Raw genomic sequence first — 20,219 nt, forward strand, 5'->3', positions numbered from 1 at the left:
GAAGGTTTGTCTCCTTGCTGAATGTATGAAGTGTTTTACATCTCATGGTAGATGAACATGACATAACATCACCACTATGGCCATGGTGCCTGTAGTACTTTGCAAAAATAGACTCTGAATTTGCATTTATATTCACATTTTAACAAGGAAATTCATATTTTTATTTCATCATTTTCTCTCCCTCATATACATGCCCATACTTTAAAAAACTGCTTCCCTGTGTTTAGATATAAAAGTAATGAAAAAACATCATGCAAATTATTGTCTCAAGAATAAGTTCTAACCACATTTTGTCTCTTATCCCCCTCTTTGCTCTGCATCTTTTAAGACTTCTTTATGCAAACACAAAGAAATATTCATTCTTCCTATTATCTCTCCTACACTTTTGTGAGCAGCTCTATGGAAGACACAGTTATGGATTCTACAATGAGCTTTTGAAGTTTTCTGATGCTGACAATAACCATTCATGCAGGAACAAACACAAAGTTCTGTTAAAAAAAAAAGCCTAGTCAAACTTGCATCTGAAACTGAAAGATGAGTTAAAACAAACAAATAATAAAACTCTAACTTCAGACACATTTTATACAGACTTTAAGAGGTAGCTTAGATTAGATTTTACTTCTTTCCTGGAAGTTTTCCTGCAAAAAAGTTGAAGCATCCTGCTCTCAACAAGAAGGGGAATTTTTGATCTGTGCCATTTAGAATATCTTAGGAAGGTTTGAAATATTTTTTTTTATACTGGGTGCATCAGGCTTTGGAAGGAAATAGGAAAATAAAAGGTCACATGCTTAAGAAGACAGGTTGCAGATAGGATTTAGCTCAAGATGAAGACACTTAAATGAGGGTGTGTACAAGTTTGGTGTCTACATGCTCAGTGTCTCAAGTTCAATTTCTTTCAATACACACTCCAGATACTTCCAGTTGCCCAATCCTATGTAGCTGTAATCAGCAGAGATGCTTTGGGGACTGGACAATAGTCACGAGCCAGGAGATGTGGCACAAGACACAGGGACACCATGTACCACTGGTCAGTGGCGAGGACAGCTGGGGAGTGCTGGGGAATCTCAGCACAGAAATGACAACAATAACAGTGGGGTAACTGTAACATATGAGAACCTTGGTTTTGAACTCATTTCCACCCTTTTGCTTACACCTGTTTGTCCTCTTGGCAGTCTTTTAGTATAATTGCTGTGCTCACTGTTAAGCTTCACTGCAACCACTACTAAGGTACACGTGTAAAAGACAGGCACTTTACTATGCTGTTTTTCCTAATTCACATCCTGGCAGGCCCATCAGGTGCCTCCACCAGCACATCCAGTGACCATGTTATGCTTTCAGCTACTCCTTTTCTAAGGTACATGGAAGAAATCCAACTTAAACAGTCATTAATTAATTCTAGAGGAGGAGGTCTTTACTCTCTTGAAATAAAATAAATTCTGTCCAATTTTCTTTGCTTCAAGAAAGAAGTCCAGACACTTATTTCAATAACAGAAACCTCCATTTATATTGGAGGTTTCTCTTGTCTAAACCAAATTTCAAACCCACTACGACTGGGCATATTTGAATTTCAGACTAGAACTTGCACTCTTGGCTTACCTCACAATCAGAGCAAGGGCACATAGTGATATTTGGGCTGTAGGTGTAGTTTTTGCTAATATCTGTGACTGCCTACATAAAAAGTGGTTATTTGTTTCTTACTTACATAAAAACATCTGCAATTCACTGATTCAGGCTGTTCATAGAACACAAGTTGGAGGTACCGAGTGTGGATAGGGATAAATTTGATTTTGGCTTAAGAACACCCCAGAAATTTCACGTCTCCTAACATAAGTAGAGTTAAAAGTAAGACACATGTGATCAATTGCTCAGATGTTGTTGCAATTTATATTGAGTAAAGAAATAATTTAAATTCTGTTGGCAAATATTCAAACATACAGAGTGATTCACTGCTGGGTTGCTGCTTCTACGATTCTCAAAGCCTGCTGCTGACAGTGACCTTTAAGCTGCTTAATTAGTGTTATTAAATGCTTATTCTGTCCAAGACTGACACACCTCTGGGAAATGTTACTACATCCTAGTATAATTTAAATCTATCATCTGGATTTTTTAGCTAAAATACATTATTTATGAGCAATACTGCCTATTGTCTCAACTGTAAATAAAGAATTATATAATAATTGAATCATACACAGAACGGCAGATTTTTAAAATCTTGTCTCCACCAAAAGGCTTATTGTTAAACTGTGTTATATAAAATTACAGCTTTTCCCAACACCACTTCAAATTCTTTAAAAAACTGTGAGAAACTGTTCTAAAAGTAGATTGTTTATTGCCATAAGGAAAAAAAAGTTTTAAAGAAACTGTTAAGCTATCCCTATTTCAATTACTTTCAAGGCCTTTTTGCTAGTACTAGGAGCTGATCAATAATTGAATAAACCCACTAATCCTTTATTTTGTTTTTTGCCTTTGTTAGCCTCAAGGTCAGGTTTAACGGAGAAAATGACCAAAAAAATGAGAACCTACTCTGCAGAGATTTTTTTTTTTTTTTTTTTTACTACAGAGATTGGAATATCTTAAAGGGAAAGAAATAGAGAGAGATCACAAGATATTCACAGCAGCATGCACCCATATCTCTACTCCTAATGAAATGACAATATAGAGACAGGTCAACAAATTACAGAAAATACTGTAAGGCAGTGCACAGGCAAATACACAGATGTACAGCACATATAAAAAACAGGTGTTTTATATAACAGCAAACTGTGCCATGCTCAAATTCAGTTTGGAGAGATGAAGACACTGCTGTGGCTGATTGATTGTGAAATTTTGTCACTTCTGAGCACATTTGTAAGAAGCAGATGACGGTTGACAAAAGCAAGACCTCCACACAACAATGCTTAAAGTTCAACAGACAGTTCAGACAAGTAGGAATAAGGATGTGCAGCAGAAGATCATCTGTCATTACAGATCCCTCAAAGAAAATGGAAGAAAACTTCACCTGACTTTGTGTCATAAAGACTCATCAATTTTCCAAGTGCCGTGAGAAAAGTGGAGTCTGAGGGCATTTTAACCTTTCCATCTTTAATTCCTCTAGACAACAAGACTTCAGAAAAAGATTTTTTTTTACGCTACAACAATTGCTGGTTCCCAGGTTGCTGGCAATCAGCCATGCAGTGCTTTTGGAAAATATCTAACCAGGAGAAGTTGCTATTATCTCATATTTCTATTGAGCTACAGATGTCCTTACAATCTAACTCATCTGCTAGTGTACCTTGATTATATCTTAGAGTATGAGTTTTTAAATATTTTTTGTTAGAAAAGTGAGAAATAAAGATCTTGATTTCACAACATGCTTTTTTTTTTTTTCCTTCCCTTGGATATCAATAAACTACTTTATGCTTTTTCCTCTGGGAAAATGCCCTTTCCCTCATCCCTTTAATTTGATGGCTCTACAGTGAAGCTATGCAACGGGATATACACTCTGACTAGAATGTTCCAACTAGTTTAGTAACATTAGATTTATTTTTAATTACTTTGTGGAGTGGTTCAATTAAAACTAAGCTGTGCAGCATTTAATTTCAGTTGGGAAAAAGAAAAAAAACAATGAACCCAAAATCTCTGCTTCACTGGCATTTTCCCAGTGTAGATACATGATTTTTCTGCCTTGAAACAATTTATTCAATCCTCTGCTGTTACAGTACATGTTAGAATAAAGGTTAAAGATGAAGTTGCCTCCTCTGAGGCCTCCATTGTTGAAGTGCACTCAATCATGCATTCATCTCAATGACATTAAAGGAAGTTTGACTTACGTTTTGTTTTCCCACTATGTTATCAAATGGAAGTTCAGGGCTCCAGGATCCCTCGGTAAACGTGGCTCCGCTGTTTCTCCTGTCAGAGGAGCTGACAGCCTCTTTCACAATATCTTCAGGTAAAGTCAACAGACTCTCCTCAGGTTGTTTAATTAAATAAGTCTCAATGTTATGTTTCCTCAGGAATTCATTGCGTTCTTTGCCATGCCCTTCTTCAACTTTATAATCCCCATTCAGGCAGTCCAGAGTGGCTTTGGAGATATGAATCCTCCTGCATAAGTGAAATAAGCAGTAGCAAATACTGATTGTGCTCTACTATAGGTTAGAAGGAGGTTTTGAAACCTACATTGTTTATCATCATGGATATTGACAAGGTTTTCTATTGCAAAAAATTAAAATTAAGTAGTGCATTTAAAAACATGAGCTTTATTTGTGGTCAAATAATCTCAAAATATGTTTACATCATTAAGATATCATTAATATGTTTTTCCTGTCACAGGAAAAACACTTTGACATTCACACCTGATACTTCTGCTCATAGTTAATAATTTAATGGGAGACATTCCTGAGTAAAATGCTATTCTGAGTGAAAGAAAATTGTACTTCAGGGAACTATGTTGAGAGAAAAATAAATGGTAGGCATTGGAGTAGTTTACGTGAAGGTCTTTGATTTCCTTCAGTTTCCTGAGGTAGCTTAAACATTTGGAATTAGTGGTCTGATTGCACCTGAAGTGAATTAGGGAAATAGGAGAACTATGCAAAGGCAAGCAACATAATGATTTCTATTAGACTAGGCAATGAGTTCAATAAGCTTTGACTAAACTGAAGCTGAATTTAACAGATTACATGCAAAAGAGCTCAAACTTTGCAAAGGTATGATAGGAACTTGGATGCCTTCCAGCCAAACCATTTTTAAGGAATTTTCAAGTTCCTGCATGTAGGAAAATAGCAGACACCTCCAGAGCCTATCAACATGGTCAGCTGCGCTATACTGTACAATGCAGCATCATGAATGCAGCAAGAGTTGTTCATTAGGTATTTATCTAGCCCAAAGAAAATAGTTGTAGTGACTCTAAACCAGCTGATTTTTTAAACTTTGGGTGTATGTCACTTTCTGCAAGACAAACTTGCATACAAATTCCTAATATTCAGAATGAGCTGAAATTCTTGATCCTTTCTTGATGACACATGCTATGTTGTTTTTCTCAGTCACCACAATTTGGATTCCTCCTGTGAAGGAAATGATCCTAGCATGTCCCTTGGGAACTTCCTTCTGTAACTCAAAGGATGCCAATACAGAATTGAATTGCATAATATTTTGATGGAATAAAAGACTAAAAGGGCATATATTATGTGTATACATTGCCAGAAAATAAAGTTCTGGTTGTATTAAGCAGTGTGAAGTGCCCAGAAGTATCAGAACTTGACACAAACTGTCCATGTGGACTATTAAATATCAAAATCTAATTAAAAGATCAAAAATTTGTATCCCAGCCATTTTTAAATCTGTCTCTACTTCCCTGCTTCTTTCCCAGGTTTTGTACAACTCGCTCTTTCTAAAGGCATGCTGTTATAATGATCACAGAGATTAGTAGTATTTTATAGTGAAAAATTAGTAAAACTCATAATAAAACCCAGTAAAAATGTCACACAAATATAAGCTACTTTTGGCCTGGACTTAAACAGCAAAGCATGTGACCTCTCAGAAAGATGATGAGTTTCCTAGCCCTAAGACATCCAAATAGGTCAAATTGATTTAAGTAAAGACTAACCTAAAACTAAAGAAAAAAAAAAGAAAAAAGGAAAAGAAAGTGATACAGTAGTTGCCAAGGTGACTATATCTCTCTTTAGATTCAACTAATATAATTTAGGAAATAAAGCCTTAAAATATGGATTTTATGATGGATATGATAACAGCTTTACCAGAGTATGAAGATAGCTATTATTGCGATATCCTTAAATGGGCCAAATATTAATAAATAGTTGGCAGATTATAAGTATTTTCTGGCTTCACATTTTGTACTGCTTGCTTAAAAAAACTTAAAATGTAGAGAGATATCTTTTAATTTTCTACAATTGCAGTACATTGGGAACCTGAGTATTGAAGTCAAAAAGTATTGCCTGACCTACTCTGGAAAGTGTATCAGACCCACAGTGTTAGATGTCATTGAGACATCACTGAAAATTAATTATTACCATGGATTTATGCAAATCAGTACTGCAGAGTAATACCTACATACACTAAGTAAAATCTATTAGGTAATGGAACCCTGGCAGAAGAATGTCACTGATTACCAGATCACAAGATTTCCTTCTTAGGTGTTGTGGACACATTTTTTACTCTCAGAAAACCAGAAATCATCATTTTTTTTTCCTCAGTGCCCCTAAGTGCCTTCCCCTCAGCAGCTGGTCTGCTGGTTTATGCTCCTTCTTTCTGGTGCAATCTCTCCCTGCATCACCTGAGGTAGATGGAGGGCTCGGGGGACATGCAGGCACTGAAGGGAAGTGCTGAGCCTCTTCTTTCCTGCTCTCAGACTGGGTAAAAGGATGTTTCCCATCCTCAGCTGCCTCTCTCCACTGTGCCCTCAGGAAAATGTTGCAATTCATCTTTGCTCTTGTTTTACACCGTGAGAACAGGACTGCTTATGACCCCAGGGCAGCTTTCCTGGTGAAGCTGCTCTAGGAAAGGGAATGACCTCAGTATTACAGCAAGCAGTGGGATTTGGATGCTGGTGGCAGGGAGAAGTAAGGAGAGGCTGAAATGAATTTACTGATCTATTAAATCTGCTCTGCACACTAGGAAACTCTGATGTAAATCACTATTCTGAGAGACTTGGTTCATTGCTGTCACATACAGGCTTTGTTCTGCTGGCACACTGATATCCAGGAAATCACTCTGCTCTGACAGACTGAAAACCTGCCAGGCATTTTATCTACAGCATTTTATCTGTGCATTTTCAGGGTTATTCATTAATAGCCATACAACTTGCACACACTGACAGCAATAGACTCTGCTTTTTGCAGGTGTGAATGGTGAAACTTAGATGATCAATTTGTTCATGTGAACACAGCATCCTTTTAGTCATCTGGGGCTATCATGTGGGATAAACAGCAGAAAATGAATTTTTTTTTCCTGAAATTTTATACAGGGGTGACATATGCAGAGTACAGAAGTTGTTCTCAAAGCATGCACAATTTCATTTTCTGCTAATTCCAAGAATATATATTAGAATAAAGTTTTACTATGTAGAATTGTGGAAGGGGCCTGCATTTGCAATATACGAAGCAAATTTCCTTCCAATTTCCTGGGAACATGACAGCTCTGACAGATCCTGATGCGTGTGTAGGGAGGACAGCACATGACTCAGTTTTGATGACTTAAAATCTCTGTCATTCAAGGTGACAGCACCGTTTAGATTTTTTTCCACATAAAGATGTCTGCTACTATTGCTTCCAAATTCCATGGCTAAAATTGGAATTGTCTAGGTGATCATTTCTACATCTTTCATCAATGGCAGGTGGAACTGAAAGTGCACAGAAGATTCCTGCAATCACTACTGTTCAAATCTAGGATTTGTAGCTTGCAAACTAGCAGGATATAAAGGCCATATCCAGCAGAAATAACATTCAACTTTCAGGTGAATCAGCCACATCAAGCACTCATATACAGAAAGAAACTAGGCTTTTTTAGTGGAAAACCATGCATTTTCACATATAGACAGCTTAAGATAAATATCTCAAAACATCTACTAAAGCATCAAATTATTTAAAAGACTTCTCAGAGATCCTGCTGTTCATAACAACTTGTTATTAGACTAATGACCCATGAACACATAATTCTTCCCAGTTTGTGCATTATGAAATAAAACAAATTATAGCTTTGTGCCTCACAGTATTATTTGAATGAAAAAAGGTGAGAGAATGAAGCCTGGAAAATCTCATGAATGGTCAACATCTAACTGGGAAATTTGAGCTACCTCTGAGGACTATGAAGGCTGAAAACAAAAAATTGATCTTTTTGAGAAAATCAGGGTAACAAAGAAAAATAAATATTTTTGTCTTGTCTTTTCAAATGGCTCTACAAGCAGACCATTTCTTCCCTTATTGGCTATAGTCTCACTAAACCTTGCCAACTGCAAAATAGCAAAAAAAAAAAAAAGGTCATAGTTGATGAAATGATGTAAAACAGTTAATCTCTTGGCAAGGTTACCAGTGTAATGTGCTGGCAATGTTTTCTGACTGTGGGAAATACACTTTGCCTTACCCAGGAATTCCACCTGACTCGAGTTTGTTTGCAATATCCACGTCCCATGACCAGACATCAAACTGCCACTTTCTCAGGCCCAGCACTCCACACAGAACCGATCCAGAATGAATCCCTATTCTCATGTCAATGTCATGCTTTGTTCTTGATCTGACGTATCTGTTAAACAAAACACACAAAGAAAGAAAAAAAGGCCAGACTTATAAAAATATATGCCAAAAATTTCCATATAATTTAAAAAAGTGTATGATGTAAAATATGATGTCAGTTAGCTGCAAAGTGCAGTCTAGCCTGTAAAATGAAGAGAGAACTTTCTAAATAGCAAAGGTAGAAGTAGTGATAAAATTATTCTAAAAGCCAGGTTATCATTAAGCACTTAATTGCATGCATGGCTCAGTGGTATACTTATTATTTCAATCAGATAGAAAGGAAAAGATAGAGAAAAAGATGTCTGAATGAAAATATTTTGTTGGACTTATTGAGTGCTTTAGCTTGGAATTAGAAATGGTTCAGGAACAATACAGAAATTTTGGAACAGTATGGAACAGTCAGAAACAATATGGACACTTCAGGAACAGGAACTATTTTCATCAAACCTGTCCATTCTTTTATATTCTTGTATTTTTATTTATTTTCAATTTTTTAAAAAAATATTATTTTATTGATTGGGATATTCCAGAGTTAGTTTTTGTCAAATGATTATTTTCATTAGATTTGGCCAGAACAGCCTTTGCTCTGTCATGACAACCATGTGAGTTTAAAATCAGTTTTGTCCATTCTGTTGGATGGTGAAGAGAATTTCCCCTCTCAAAAATAAACACAAATGAGCATACTAGTTAAGATACTGTTTTTCCAGTTCTGTTTGTGTGACAATAACTGTTTGCACCAGAAATAGTATTAGAGCTTGTGTTCATTAATCTTTAAATTTTGTGCTCAGGATAGGAAAACTACTTTGCTACTGTTGGTCTACAAACCTGCTGTGTCTCTGTAAAGGGCCTCATCTCTACAGTCACTGAAGTCAATAGAAGCACAGCAAGATCACACTACAGAGCAGGGAAAGAATAAACAGCTCTATTTCCCTGCTCTGGAGTTAACTACTGTTGTCTCAGATGCATCAGTAACGACCTCGACAGATCCTCTGTAGAGGAGAAAAGGGTAAATTGCTTTCTGCATTCAATACTTGAGATTTCATTGTTGCAACGGAGCACCAGCTCAGGTTGTAAGGGGGGAAAAAAATAAACAAACAAACCCAAGAGTTTTAAAATGGAAACAGGTTGCACAGAAATGCAAAAAATTGAAAATAAAGAATTCATCATTTCCCTTCCCTTCCCTTCATATTAAGAAAACCTGGAGAAAGGCAGACATATGATAAATCTCAGTAGTTTGCCTACAAGACTAGTTAATCACATCAGTAAGAGAACATATTTCAGCTATCTAAGAGAAAAAGGTTTTAAATACTTAATCATAAAATAATAAACAAAGAAACTTTGCAAAGGAATTTATCTGCGTTCTTATACTTAGAGTCTGTAATTTTAACTTACAACTTTCTTCATTGCATGCAAGCAAGAGGGCTTGAAACACCAAAATTATACAATTAACTGTCCCTGGAAGATGGGATATGTAACAACTCCTCCACATTGAAACACTTTGAGTGTTGTGAGAGAAGCTAATAGAAGTGAGACTGCTGAGATTTTAATCTATTTTGAATAATTTTTATATGCTATAAAAATATCTAAACTGACACTGATAACTGTTAGTGGAATTATCACACAATTCTTCACATGATTGTTTCTCCAGTCTGCCTTTTCCTGTTGTTCAGACTATTATTTTTCCTTTTACATTTGATTTCCTTATCTTGAAATAAATGGTAATTGTATTTAGATAAATAATTGAGCAAAAAGCTTTTCATTGAAAAATGCAATCAATAAGAAGGTTTTAAGTTGAATAAAATGTTTTAATAGCCTGTATTTATGTAACCTTTCTCTATACATATATCAACAAAAATGTTATTTTACGAGCTTAATTTCTATTTTACCAATTGTCATGTTCTGTGACGAGCATCTGAATGCTCTAGGTTTGTCTAGTTTAGAGAAGAGGAGTCTGAGGTGTGGCCTTGTTGCTCTCTCACAGCTTCCTGAAGAGGGGAAGGGGAGAAGGAGATGCTGGGCTCTTCTCCCTGGAATCCAGTGACTGAAAGTATGGAAATAATTCAAAGCCCCATCAGTGAATGCTCAGCTTGGACATTAGGGACCATTTCTTCACCATGTCTGTGGCCAAACAGTGAAACGGGCTCTCTGCTGAGGTGATTGATGCTCCAAGCCTACAATCAAGAGGCATTTGAACAATGCTCTTAACATGCTTTAACTTTGGTGACTTTTGAATTGGTAGGCAGCTGGACAAGATGGCCACTGTAGGCTCCTTCCAACTCAAATAGCTTATTATTCTATTCTATTCTATTCTATTCTATTCTATTCTATTCTATTCTATTCTATTCTATTCTATTCTATTCTATTCATTTTAAATACTATAAATTGTGGTCAGGTATTTGTTTCTTATATGAGAACTAACACACTCAGGTATCACTGGAGAGACCAGGTACAAATGATGGTGCAACTAGCAATGTGCCCCTCTATTTCCAGAGTATTCACTAAGGATTCCTGGATTAAACTTTTCCTTTGTTATAAAAATGTGGGGATGGCCTGAGAAGGCTTTGGCATCCTCCACCAGCCACACAGGACTTCTGCATTTGTTCTAAACCTCACACAGCTGTTCTGTCCACACCACCTCCTGCAGACACTAATCAAGGTCCTCTCCCCCTTGCCTTATCTGTCTTCCACAGTCTCCCAGCAACTCTTTATGTGCTGCTCAGGTGATATTTGATCTCAGCTCTTCATCAGCAGTCAGAGTGGATTTGGCCTCCTGCCTGCACCCTTTGGCTGAGGACATTCTGTTCCTCTGTCTGCTGCAGTGCTGGTGCACGTGCAGGGCTCTGTCCTTCCATCTCCTCTTGTCATGCACAGCAATGTCCTCCTATGTTGATAGGTGGGAAAATAATTGCAGGAGGGGACCTGATTTCATGAAGTAACAGGCAGTCTGAAATATATTTAAATAGCCCTTTCCAGGAATCAAAACATGAGAGTGATCTACTCTCATTCAAATTACTTTATTATTTGCAACACAAGCCTGAAAGGAGAACTGTTGATAAGCTGTTGTGGAAACAATAGTTTTCATAAAATTTTTGTTGCGAGATATTAAATTGAACAAAGAATAAATGGTTTACTTTGTTTAAAAATTCTCTTCAAAGAGTAAAAAGTTTAAAAGTGAGGTGATTTGTTAGTATGAAAGAAGTAATGGAGTTTTTTTTTTTATTTAATATTGGGAGTAATGTGGGTTGAAAAAGATTTCTGAATTATGTAAAGAAGGGGACTTAATCATGGTCAAATCTAACTCTCCAGCAACTAGAGTACCACATACTTTAGGAGGTCTTGTTTACATAGAGGTATAGGAATAACAAAGCCTGAAATAACAAAGCTTGGATCACCTTCATCAATAGTGGCAGTTCTAACTTATTCAGAAAAAAAATTCTCAGAAATAATAGCATGTACTAGATAAAAAATGTAGAGGAAAAAAAAAGAGAGTCTATTTTGCAAAAGCTCAAGTATTCCACATCTAGTTTTTCTGTCTCTTAATTTCACTCAACTGTCAGTGAAACTTCTAATTAAGAAAACATATTTTCTTCAACTGCTTTACAGGTTTTCTGCAGACACATTGACAAAGTGCATGCACGAATATGCATTATTGATGATTTATAAAGCAGTTCTCTTTGCCTCACAAGTGCTTTGATATCTTATCCAGGATGAGGTAACTGTGACTGGTGTTACTTTTGCCATTTCAGTCTAGCCAGAGATAAAAAAATTCCATGATTTTAATTTGATCTTGGCATTTCCCCCTGGTCAGCACTCTTTGATGGGTATTTGATTTTTGTGGTGTTAATTGAAACCTTTCTTATTTGCGTGAAGAAAGTGAGGCAAAATTCAGAAATTTGCTTTTCAGCCTTTTCTGTGGCTGTCAAAAATCTGAATTCAGGCCCTGAAGATTGAGAGTGCCACACAGGCTGCTTCTGTGCTGACCAGTTCAATTGTGCAAGGTTATGACTATGCTTTGAGATACTGAAAACAATCCAGAGTTCTTTTTCATTCTCAACAAGCCCTTTCACATTCTGTTCCAGACCATTTCTAGTAGGTAATTTGAATGCAGCTGCCTGGATTTGGAAGAAAAAGGACTTCAGAAGAGTGGAGTTGGCCGGTCTGTTCCACTTTTTCTTAGTGATGACTAAAATTCTCTGGGATTGTTCAATTTATCATCAAGACATGGTCATTGTGATCCTCATGCAGGTGAAATATGAAAGTCCATGTATTCTGGTTTAAGGAAATAAGGATTTTAGATGACTCTGCTGACAGCAGAAGGATGTACAGGTGATCTCCTGTGTCTCCTGCTAACTGAAATGTCCTTTGATCATAACGTTCAGTTATATAGGGAACATTTTGGTTGGACTCAACATAATTATGGAATTTTCCTAAAGGAATTCAAATGCTTTTTGGTGCTGACATGACAGGATAGTAGATGAAGTGAGGCAAGTGATCTTTTCAGTGTAACTCTGGAAACTGGTTCATGCCTTTGAAGGAGATATCCATTATTTTAGAAAAGCTTGGTAACAGGATACACTAAAGTACTGAACACTTTGAATGGTACAGTGCAGGCAGTGTGATTTGTGGGATGTAAGATTTTGTAGATGAACTTTACACAAGTTGAATTTACAATTTAATGTAGATATTTTCCCAATGAGACAATTTAAAATAACACCAGGATGAGTTTAACTTGGATTTAGAACTGTAATCTAATGTAGGCAGAAACTCTTACCTGGAGACGTTTCATATTGTCAGACTTATCACTAATATAACTGACTTGCTCTGAGTTCAGACAGAAACTGTAGCTACATGGGTAGAGTTAATACTGCTGCATTCCTCCTCCTTATCTAAATCTGCTCTGAGAAGCAGGAAGATAATACAGTACAAGGGACCACACACAATATTAGTAGAACTTTGTTTTTTGATTTGAGAAGTATGTTATAAACATCTTATAATCATATACATATATGTATATATACACAGTCCTGTGCTATTTTTGCAATGTGGCCTTGACTGTGTTTTGTGGTGTAGTCAGAGGAAAGAGATCACAGAAATACATGAACTCATTCATCTCTACCTGATTTAGTTCACATCATCATCCAACAGCAAAAACAGGGGAAGAAAATCTATTTTGTTGGTCTCTCCATTCAGAGTCAGTGGCTGGAATGGACATGTGGAGGTGACAATATGATCAAGTCTTGGTAGGAAACCTATATTCAATCTTAGAAATGTCTAAAAAGTGCTGGCTGAACTTGTGAATATGTCATAATATCCCTTTGCACCACCACACAGAAATGAAGTTAAGCCTTAGTTTTTGGGTTTGTGAATACATCCTCTATTCTGTGAATCAGATCTCATTGCATCATAGGAAGAGCCTTGTAGATCATAGGAGAAATAATCTATGGGAGGAATCCAGAACTGGATGAATGATATTAATATATAATTACTTAATTACATACTTTATAAATAATGCAATATGAAAACAATTCCTGTCTCTTTTAATGCCCGGGTAACTTTAACAACAATTGATCACTTCATGATTTTTGTTAATACTCAACAGATGATGATAAAAGCAGTTTTTTCATGCTAAAAGCAGGAAACCTGCCAGGGCAGTCAGTTATCTAAAACAGTTGAGGTATTTTTGATTGTGGATTTGTTTGGGTTTTTTTAGTTTTCCTTTTTTTCCCCCTCTATCATGAATTTGCCTTAATATTAGTACTTAATTACAGACTTTTAATGAAGACAAGCTGTTATCTAATTTCTGGAGTTTAGACTATATTGCATGCTGAGACCATTTATTCTGTCATAATAGTTACTCTTTCAGATGGTTTACAGTGGGAAATGATCCAAAGAATGAAACTACTCAGGGCTCCTTGATTCACCAAACAAATGTACCAGCACAAAGGTTTGTTTGAATTTCCACTGTTACATATATATTGTGCCATTTCCACCATTACACTATGAAAATGAGTCCTTGAGGAGCTGAACCTCACACAATCTCCCTTCCCCTCTACTCCCAGTCACAGGGATTTTAGGAATAAGGACGTTTGAGAAAGTGGTGTTATTCCTGACAGCCACTTTGCTTGGCTGATAATTGTTAAAATGAATGATCATGAAATGATAACTGTTAAAATGAATGATCATGAAATGATAACTGTTAAAATGAATTATCATCTCCTGACTAAACATTCAATTGGAATCCTGTTTCCATCAACAGTCAGCCCAGACAGGCATTGATACAATAAAATTGAACAAAATGAGAGTTATTGCTGCACGTGAAAAAATGTGGAAACCAGCTGAATAAAGGAGCCCTTTGTGAAGAGCTTGTCCTTTTTACTTTAATTCACATTTCCAGCTGCAGATAAACACAATTTACAGATCTTTGGGTTTTGCAGCACAGATCAAGTATGGATTTTTTCTCATGCCTAAATGTGATGGAGCATTTACTTTGGAGTAAATATCAGATTCCATGGCATCTTCCTGTAGTTAAAAGTCATCATCAATTGTTCTCAGCAGTTAAGGGAGCAAAGAACAAGAAGACAGATTTGAATAACGATAATAGTGCTTCTTTTATGGGATGTTTAACAAAGCATGGTAATGCAAAAAAAAAAACATTACAGAGAAAAAAATTATCTTGAATTATTTTGTTGGTTTGTAACCAGTTCCTTTCATCTGCAAAAAGAGTAGTGGATCTGCAAGACTCAAGATTAAAATCAAATTGTAAAGTGTCAATTAAAAATAAATTAACAATTTAGCTGTATAGATACAAGCTATATGAAAACACTCAGAAGTGCCTTGTGAGACAGTCTGCCCATTTAGATTTATTTTACATGTTGTGTAATGAATGGGCCTGACGTTCTTGTTCTATTCCCTTTGACCATGGAGTCATCATCGAGGACAATAGAAGGAGTATTCAGTAATGGCATCCTGAGATCACAGGGGAATTTTCTGATGGGGCTCTGCCTCTCCAGAAGGGTTTGCTGACTGGTACAACATTACCAGTGTCAATGGAGAGAAATGTTTGTCTGTATAACCAGCACAGCTCTCAAATCTGAATGATGGTTTCTCATATCTTGGGTCATCTTCCTATTATTTTAGACTTAAGAAAAATATTTTCTGAAATCTTCTGATGAAGTTTAAAAATTTTCTAATCATCAAATGTCATTTATGTCACATTTTAAATTTTTAAATATGGTAAAATTCTGTGGGGATCAATGTGATAAAAAACTCACTTTTATAAAAAGGGTATTTTATATTATCTTAACTGTGAGACATATATCTACTTCTTTAATTTTAATTAATAGACTGTAGATAACTCCAAAATCTCTCAGAAATGTAGGCAGAAGTATTTCTAATATTCTATGGCAGGATTGGTCCTCCCTGTGAACTGTATGAACACACATGAAGATAAGCAACATAAGGCTCCTTTACTCTGAACAGAAAAGCCTAGGGGAAGAACCATGCTCATTGCATAGACAGAAAATCAGATACTGGGATTATCAAATAAATTGGGGTCAATCTGAACTGAATTGTCTGTGATGGATGACCCAAGTCCTGATGAACTTTGGTGTCATGGCCCTGACTGACTGTAGCTGTTATTTAACATACTAAAAATAGAACAATATTTCTACTGGATAACTGCCTTCATGACCCTGTTCATTGAAGGGCACAGGATGTTACAGACTCCCACATGTGTAAGGAAATGGAGAGAAATTTACTGTCTTAGAAGAAAAAGGGCTTACAATGGGTTGTCTGCAGGTAGTTTTACCAAGGAAATGCAAAGATTTGATGTGTGTATCCAAAAATTTTAACAATGCTGGTAGATTTTTTTCATCTCTGTGTTGTCTAATTCATGTTTCACTTTCACTGTAGGGATTCCAGAAGCAAAGTATTGATTACTTTATTCAACATTTAGCCTGTGATAATTGAATCCAGCCTTCTTAGATATCACTGTTGCATAATCATTATTCAGTTACATTTTCCATTAATTAATTTTAGTCAAATTCTTTCTCTATTAAGAGCTCAGTAATGCAGCTGCAGTGTGCATTAACTGTCTGATGTATATGATGAGACAGACCCAGATAAAAGGGGCAAAAATGCCTGGACAAGAAGCAGACAAAGAGATTGAACAGCAAAATATCCAGGGAAAGAGGATAGCATGTTAGGCAACACTATTTTAGGGAAGACAACAGGAAAAGTATTTGAATATAAGCTCAGTAATTTTTTAATTGATACATTGTATCAGTAAAAGCCCATACATTTCTAAAAGATGGACAAAACCTCTCTTGGAGTACTAGATGTAAGCCAACGTCATGGTAACTCATTGGGCAAGCTCTATCCACAGGCTACTGAAACATGATTATTATCAATTGTAATTGCATCAAAATACAATAATCTAACAGCAACATAATTATATTTACATGATGGGAGCACATTCCTTCATTAAAATACTTCCAGTGCTTGTGAATTTAAGCAAGAACCTAATTTAGCAGGTAAAATTTGTTCATCTGGAAAATCTCAATACTTATGGGTTTGCCTATGAGCTAGTTTCCAAGCTAAAGGATAGCCAAAGCTGTCCATTTTGTGTTTATATTGTGGTTTAATTTTATTAAAGAGATTTTAGGAAGCAATTCAGACTCCTCCTCTTCAGTCTCCTCTTGAAATTGATAACAGTACAAAGTGAGAACTGCCAAGAACTGTGAAGCCTCTCAGCCACACACAGCTATTGTGTTACATCTCTGAAGTAGCACAGGTTAATAAAATCATTTTAGCAACTATTCCCACGTGTTACATGGATCAAAAAAAGTCCTGTCCTTTTCACAGTGATAATGCTGAGATTTTTGAACCACCTGAATGATTGTTTGTCTAGTGATAGCATTCTCAGGTAGGAAGTTCAGAACACTGCCAGAAACAATGAATCAGGGGGAGAAAAAGGCATTACCTGATAGTTTTGATCATGCTGAGCCCCATTTCAACACAGCAGTGTGCATGGTCCTGGCGAGGTTCTGGGAGCCCCGACACGCAGTAGTAACAATCCCCCAGGATCTTTATTCTGAGACAATGGTGTTCCTACACACAAATGTATCAAAGAGAAAGAAAACATTTGCATGTTTTTTTCATAATTTTAAGCTGAAAGTAGAAATGGTTGAAAAATTGCTGTTAAGAAAACCAACACCTCACCTTGTTTCTGGATGTTTCCTGCTTGTCATTATATAATTGTGATTTATATCACTTTTGAAATAAACTACCTTTACATTTGCAGAAAAGAAGACTATAGTGATTTTTCTTTTATGCTAATCTGAGATGTTCTTGCTGATGGGGAGAAAGGTTTTATCAGAGCTAGGTGGAACATAGACCAAGGATTCAGAAATGCCAGCTGAGATAATGAATAACCCAATTTAGGCTATGTTCCTCCATGGCATGTTTTCCTGCCCACTTTTTACACTGGAAATAAATGAAAAACCTCTTTCCTCCCACTGAAATCTCTTTCCACCTAAAGTTTCTGCAGTGACACTCAAGTATTCCCAACACGTATAGAAACTGATAAGTATCTGCATGGCAAGGATCTCAAAGAAGCTGTCCTGCATCAAGCTCATGCTGTGGAGAAATGATGTTTGGCATCCAGCTAGAGACATCCTTTACCCTAAGAGTAAATAGTGAATTTAATTTCTAAAATACATATTAACAGTATAATTACATACTAAAACAGAATATTATTGTGTGATTTGATCACTATTTTAGAAGATCCTTTTCTAGTGAGCAGAAATATCTGAGTTGTTGCAATTTTGCAGTTCCCAGATCGGCATATGAGACCAAGATTACCTGTAAATTTGCCCAATGTATTCTGCTGATTGGGCCCTCACAGGAGGCAATCATTGCACAGGAAAAGAGAACATTACAAGCTGTGGCTAGGAAGTGTTTTTATGATGGAGAGTCGCTGAAATATTGAGTGTAGTATTAATAATCAATCAGTAAAGGCTGCAGTAACAGTCCTTTAAAAAGAAAAATTTAAGTAAGCTCTAGAAGCAAGTGTGAATGCTGGTTCTCCCAGGAATCAAGTATGAGTTCCCTTCAAAGTTTTGCTTAGGAGGAATGAAGGTTTGTAGTCAACCTCAGACAAGTCTTGCACAATCCTGGAGTGACACAGAGAATCTACACACTTCTACTCAAAGCTTTTTGAGAAGTCAGCTGAAGCCTTAAGCATGTCAGCAAGGGTAAAACCTGTTCTGGGCACGTGGCCAAAAAGTAAGCTGATTCACCCTAAAATCGTCTTAAACCACCAGTAGGAACTGACCATGTTTGAAGCTTTGGTTAAGTCTCCAGCTAAAACCAGTGCTTGCCTTTTGAATGCAATGCCTTGGTATCTGTTTCACACAAAATTCCAGACTGAACTCCAGGCTTCCAAAATGTCAAAATTCATATTAACTCTGCTCTTTCCTCAATCTCTTCTTTTCATCCCCTTTGCAGACCCACACAAGAACACTGGGAATTTTTCATATTGCTTCAAATGAAATTGTACATCCTAAACCCCTCTAAAACAACATTTTTTTAAACTGTTCCCCCTCAATGGAAAAAATTAGAGATCTGATATTATCACATTTTCCTATTTTTTTAACTATAGAGCGAAACTGTGAAACACAAAAGTCAATTGACAAGTAGGTAGGACTCAATGGCACAAATCAGAGCATGTCAAACAGTAGGAGGACTTCCTTAAGCTTCTCTCTCTGTTCCTTGTTTAAACAAAATGCAAAGAGATGAAGATATAAACCAGAGATTCTAGCATTTTTTGGCTTTTCTAAAGGCCCCATTCAATTGATTGTTGCTATAAGTGATGTTTTCTTTTATATCTACAAAATAAAAGGATCATGTATAATGTCATATGGGTTTGACTCAGGTGGAATAAATCAAAAGGCAGCACTTTATTCAGAGCCACTGCAAATACTTTACAAATAATAACCTCATAGTAAAATAGAGGGGAAAAAAGAGAAAAACAGTCAATGCTTAGGAAAGAAAGAAAGACTGGAATAAAAGAAAGAAAGATCTATCTCCAGTATTATTATATTTTAATTTTTAAATTGCATTTTTAATTTCAACATTTATTATACCTATCTGATGACATGGGAAACCCCTATTAAGTGAGAATTTATTTCAGCACAGTTAAAGACTGTAGTCTTCAATAGGATAAGACTGTTGTTTGATTCTTAATGCCTCACTTAAACTGGCTAAAATGCTGGTTCCAGTAAATTCAGATGAGACTTATATCACCTTCCTGCATGTCTGAAATTCAGAATAAAGCAGACAGCTTCAGAGGGATGTGCTTTTGTAAGAATAAGAATCTTGATGCATGGCAAGATCTGCTAACGAGGGTGTGAAATATGCAAATGTTAGTGCATGTGTGTGACACAGGAAATCCATTCAGCTCCTCAAGAATGTTTTCTTTCCCTTGTCATGTGGTGTCACCTGGCTCATTTGCCAAAGCTCAGGAAGTCATCCACAGAGTGCAATATCCCCGTGGAGATGACTGTGTCAGGTGTCCCCATGCCAGCGAGCAGTGGAGCCCAAGGAGAGCCAGGCAAGGCAGTCGGGGAAGCCTGGGGACAAATTCAGTCACAAATAAAGCTGTTGGCTGGGCTTCACTTCAGCTGTCTGTACCTAAACTCACCATGTACCTGTGAGCCCCTGGGTGTGTGAAACACCCACACAGGACTAACAAATATGACATAAGATTTATGTCCTGTGGAACATTACAGGAGTCAGGCAAGGTGTCTCTGCTGGCACAAGAAACCACAGGGAGCTTTTAAATGACTCCTTGTCTTCCTGGGTTTTTTTCCTGTTAATCAAATTATCATGACTAGTAAATGTGATCTGTGTTACAGCCTGACTACATTGCTTTTTCATTTTTTATGATTCCCTAATTATTCCCATCATACTCATTTCAAAAGTAAACTATGGGCTTTT

At 36.5% G+C, this 20,219-nt stretch overlaps 1 protein-coding gene across 1 annotated transcript in view; it reads right to left on the minus strand.

Annotated features, from left to right (window-relative positions):
• Positions 1 to 20,219, minus strand: part of ADCY8 (adenylate cyclase 8) — a 117,885-nt gene that overhangs the window by 37,612 nt on the left and 60,054 nt on the right. The window contains exons 5-7 of the mRNA XM_064397226.1: positions 17,203 to 17,330; positions 8,074 to 8,232; positions 3,810 to 4,080 (exon numbers count right to left, since the gene is read on the minus strand). Coding sequence (XP_064253296.1) covers positions 3,810 to 4,080; positions 8,074 to 8,232; positions 17,203 to 17,330 — 558 coding nt within the window. The remainder of the gene's footprint in view (positions 1 to 3,809; positions 4,081 to 8,073; positions 8,233 to 17,202; positions 17,331 to 20,219) is intronic.

This window comes from Passer domesticus, chromosome 1, assembly GCF_036417665.1.
Source record: "Passer domesticus isolate bPasDom1 chromosome 1, bPasDom1.hap1, whole genome shotgun sequence".
Lineage (NCBI taxonomy): Eukaryota > Metazoa > Chordata > Aves > Passeriformes > Passeridae > Passer > Passer domesticus.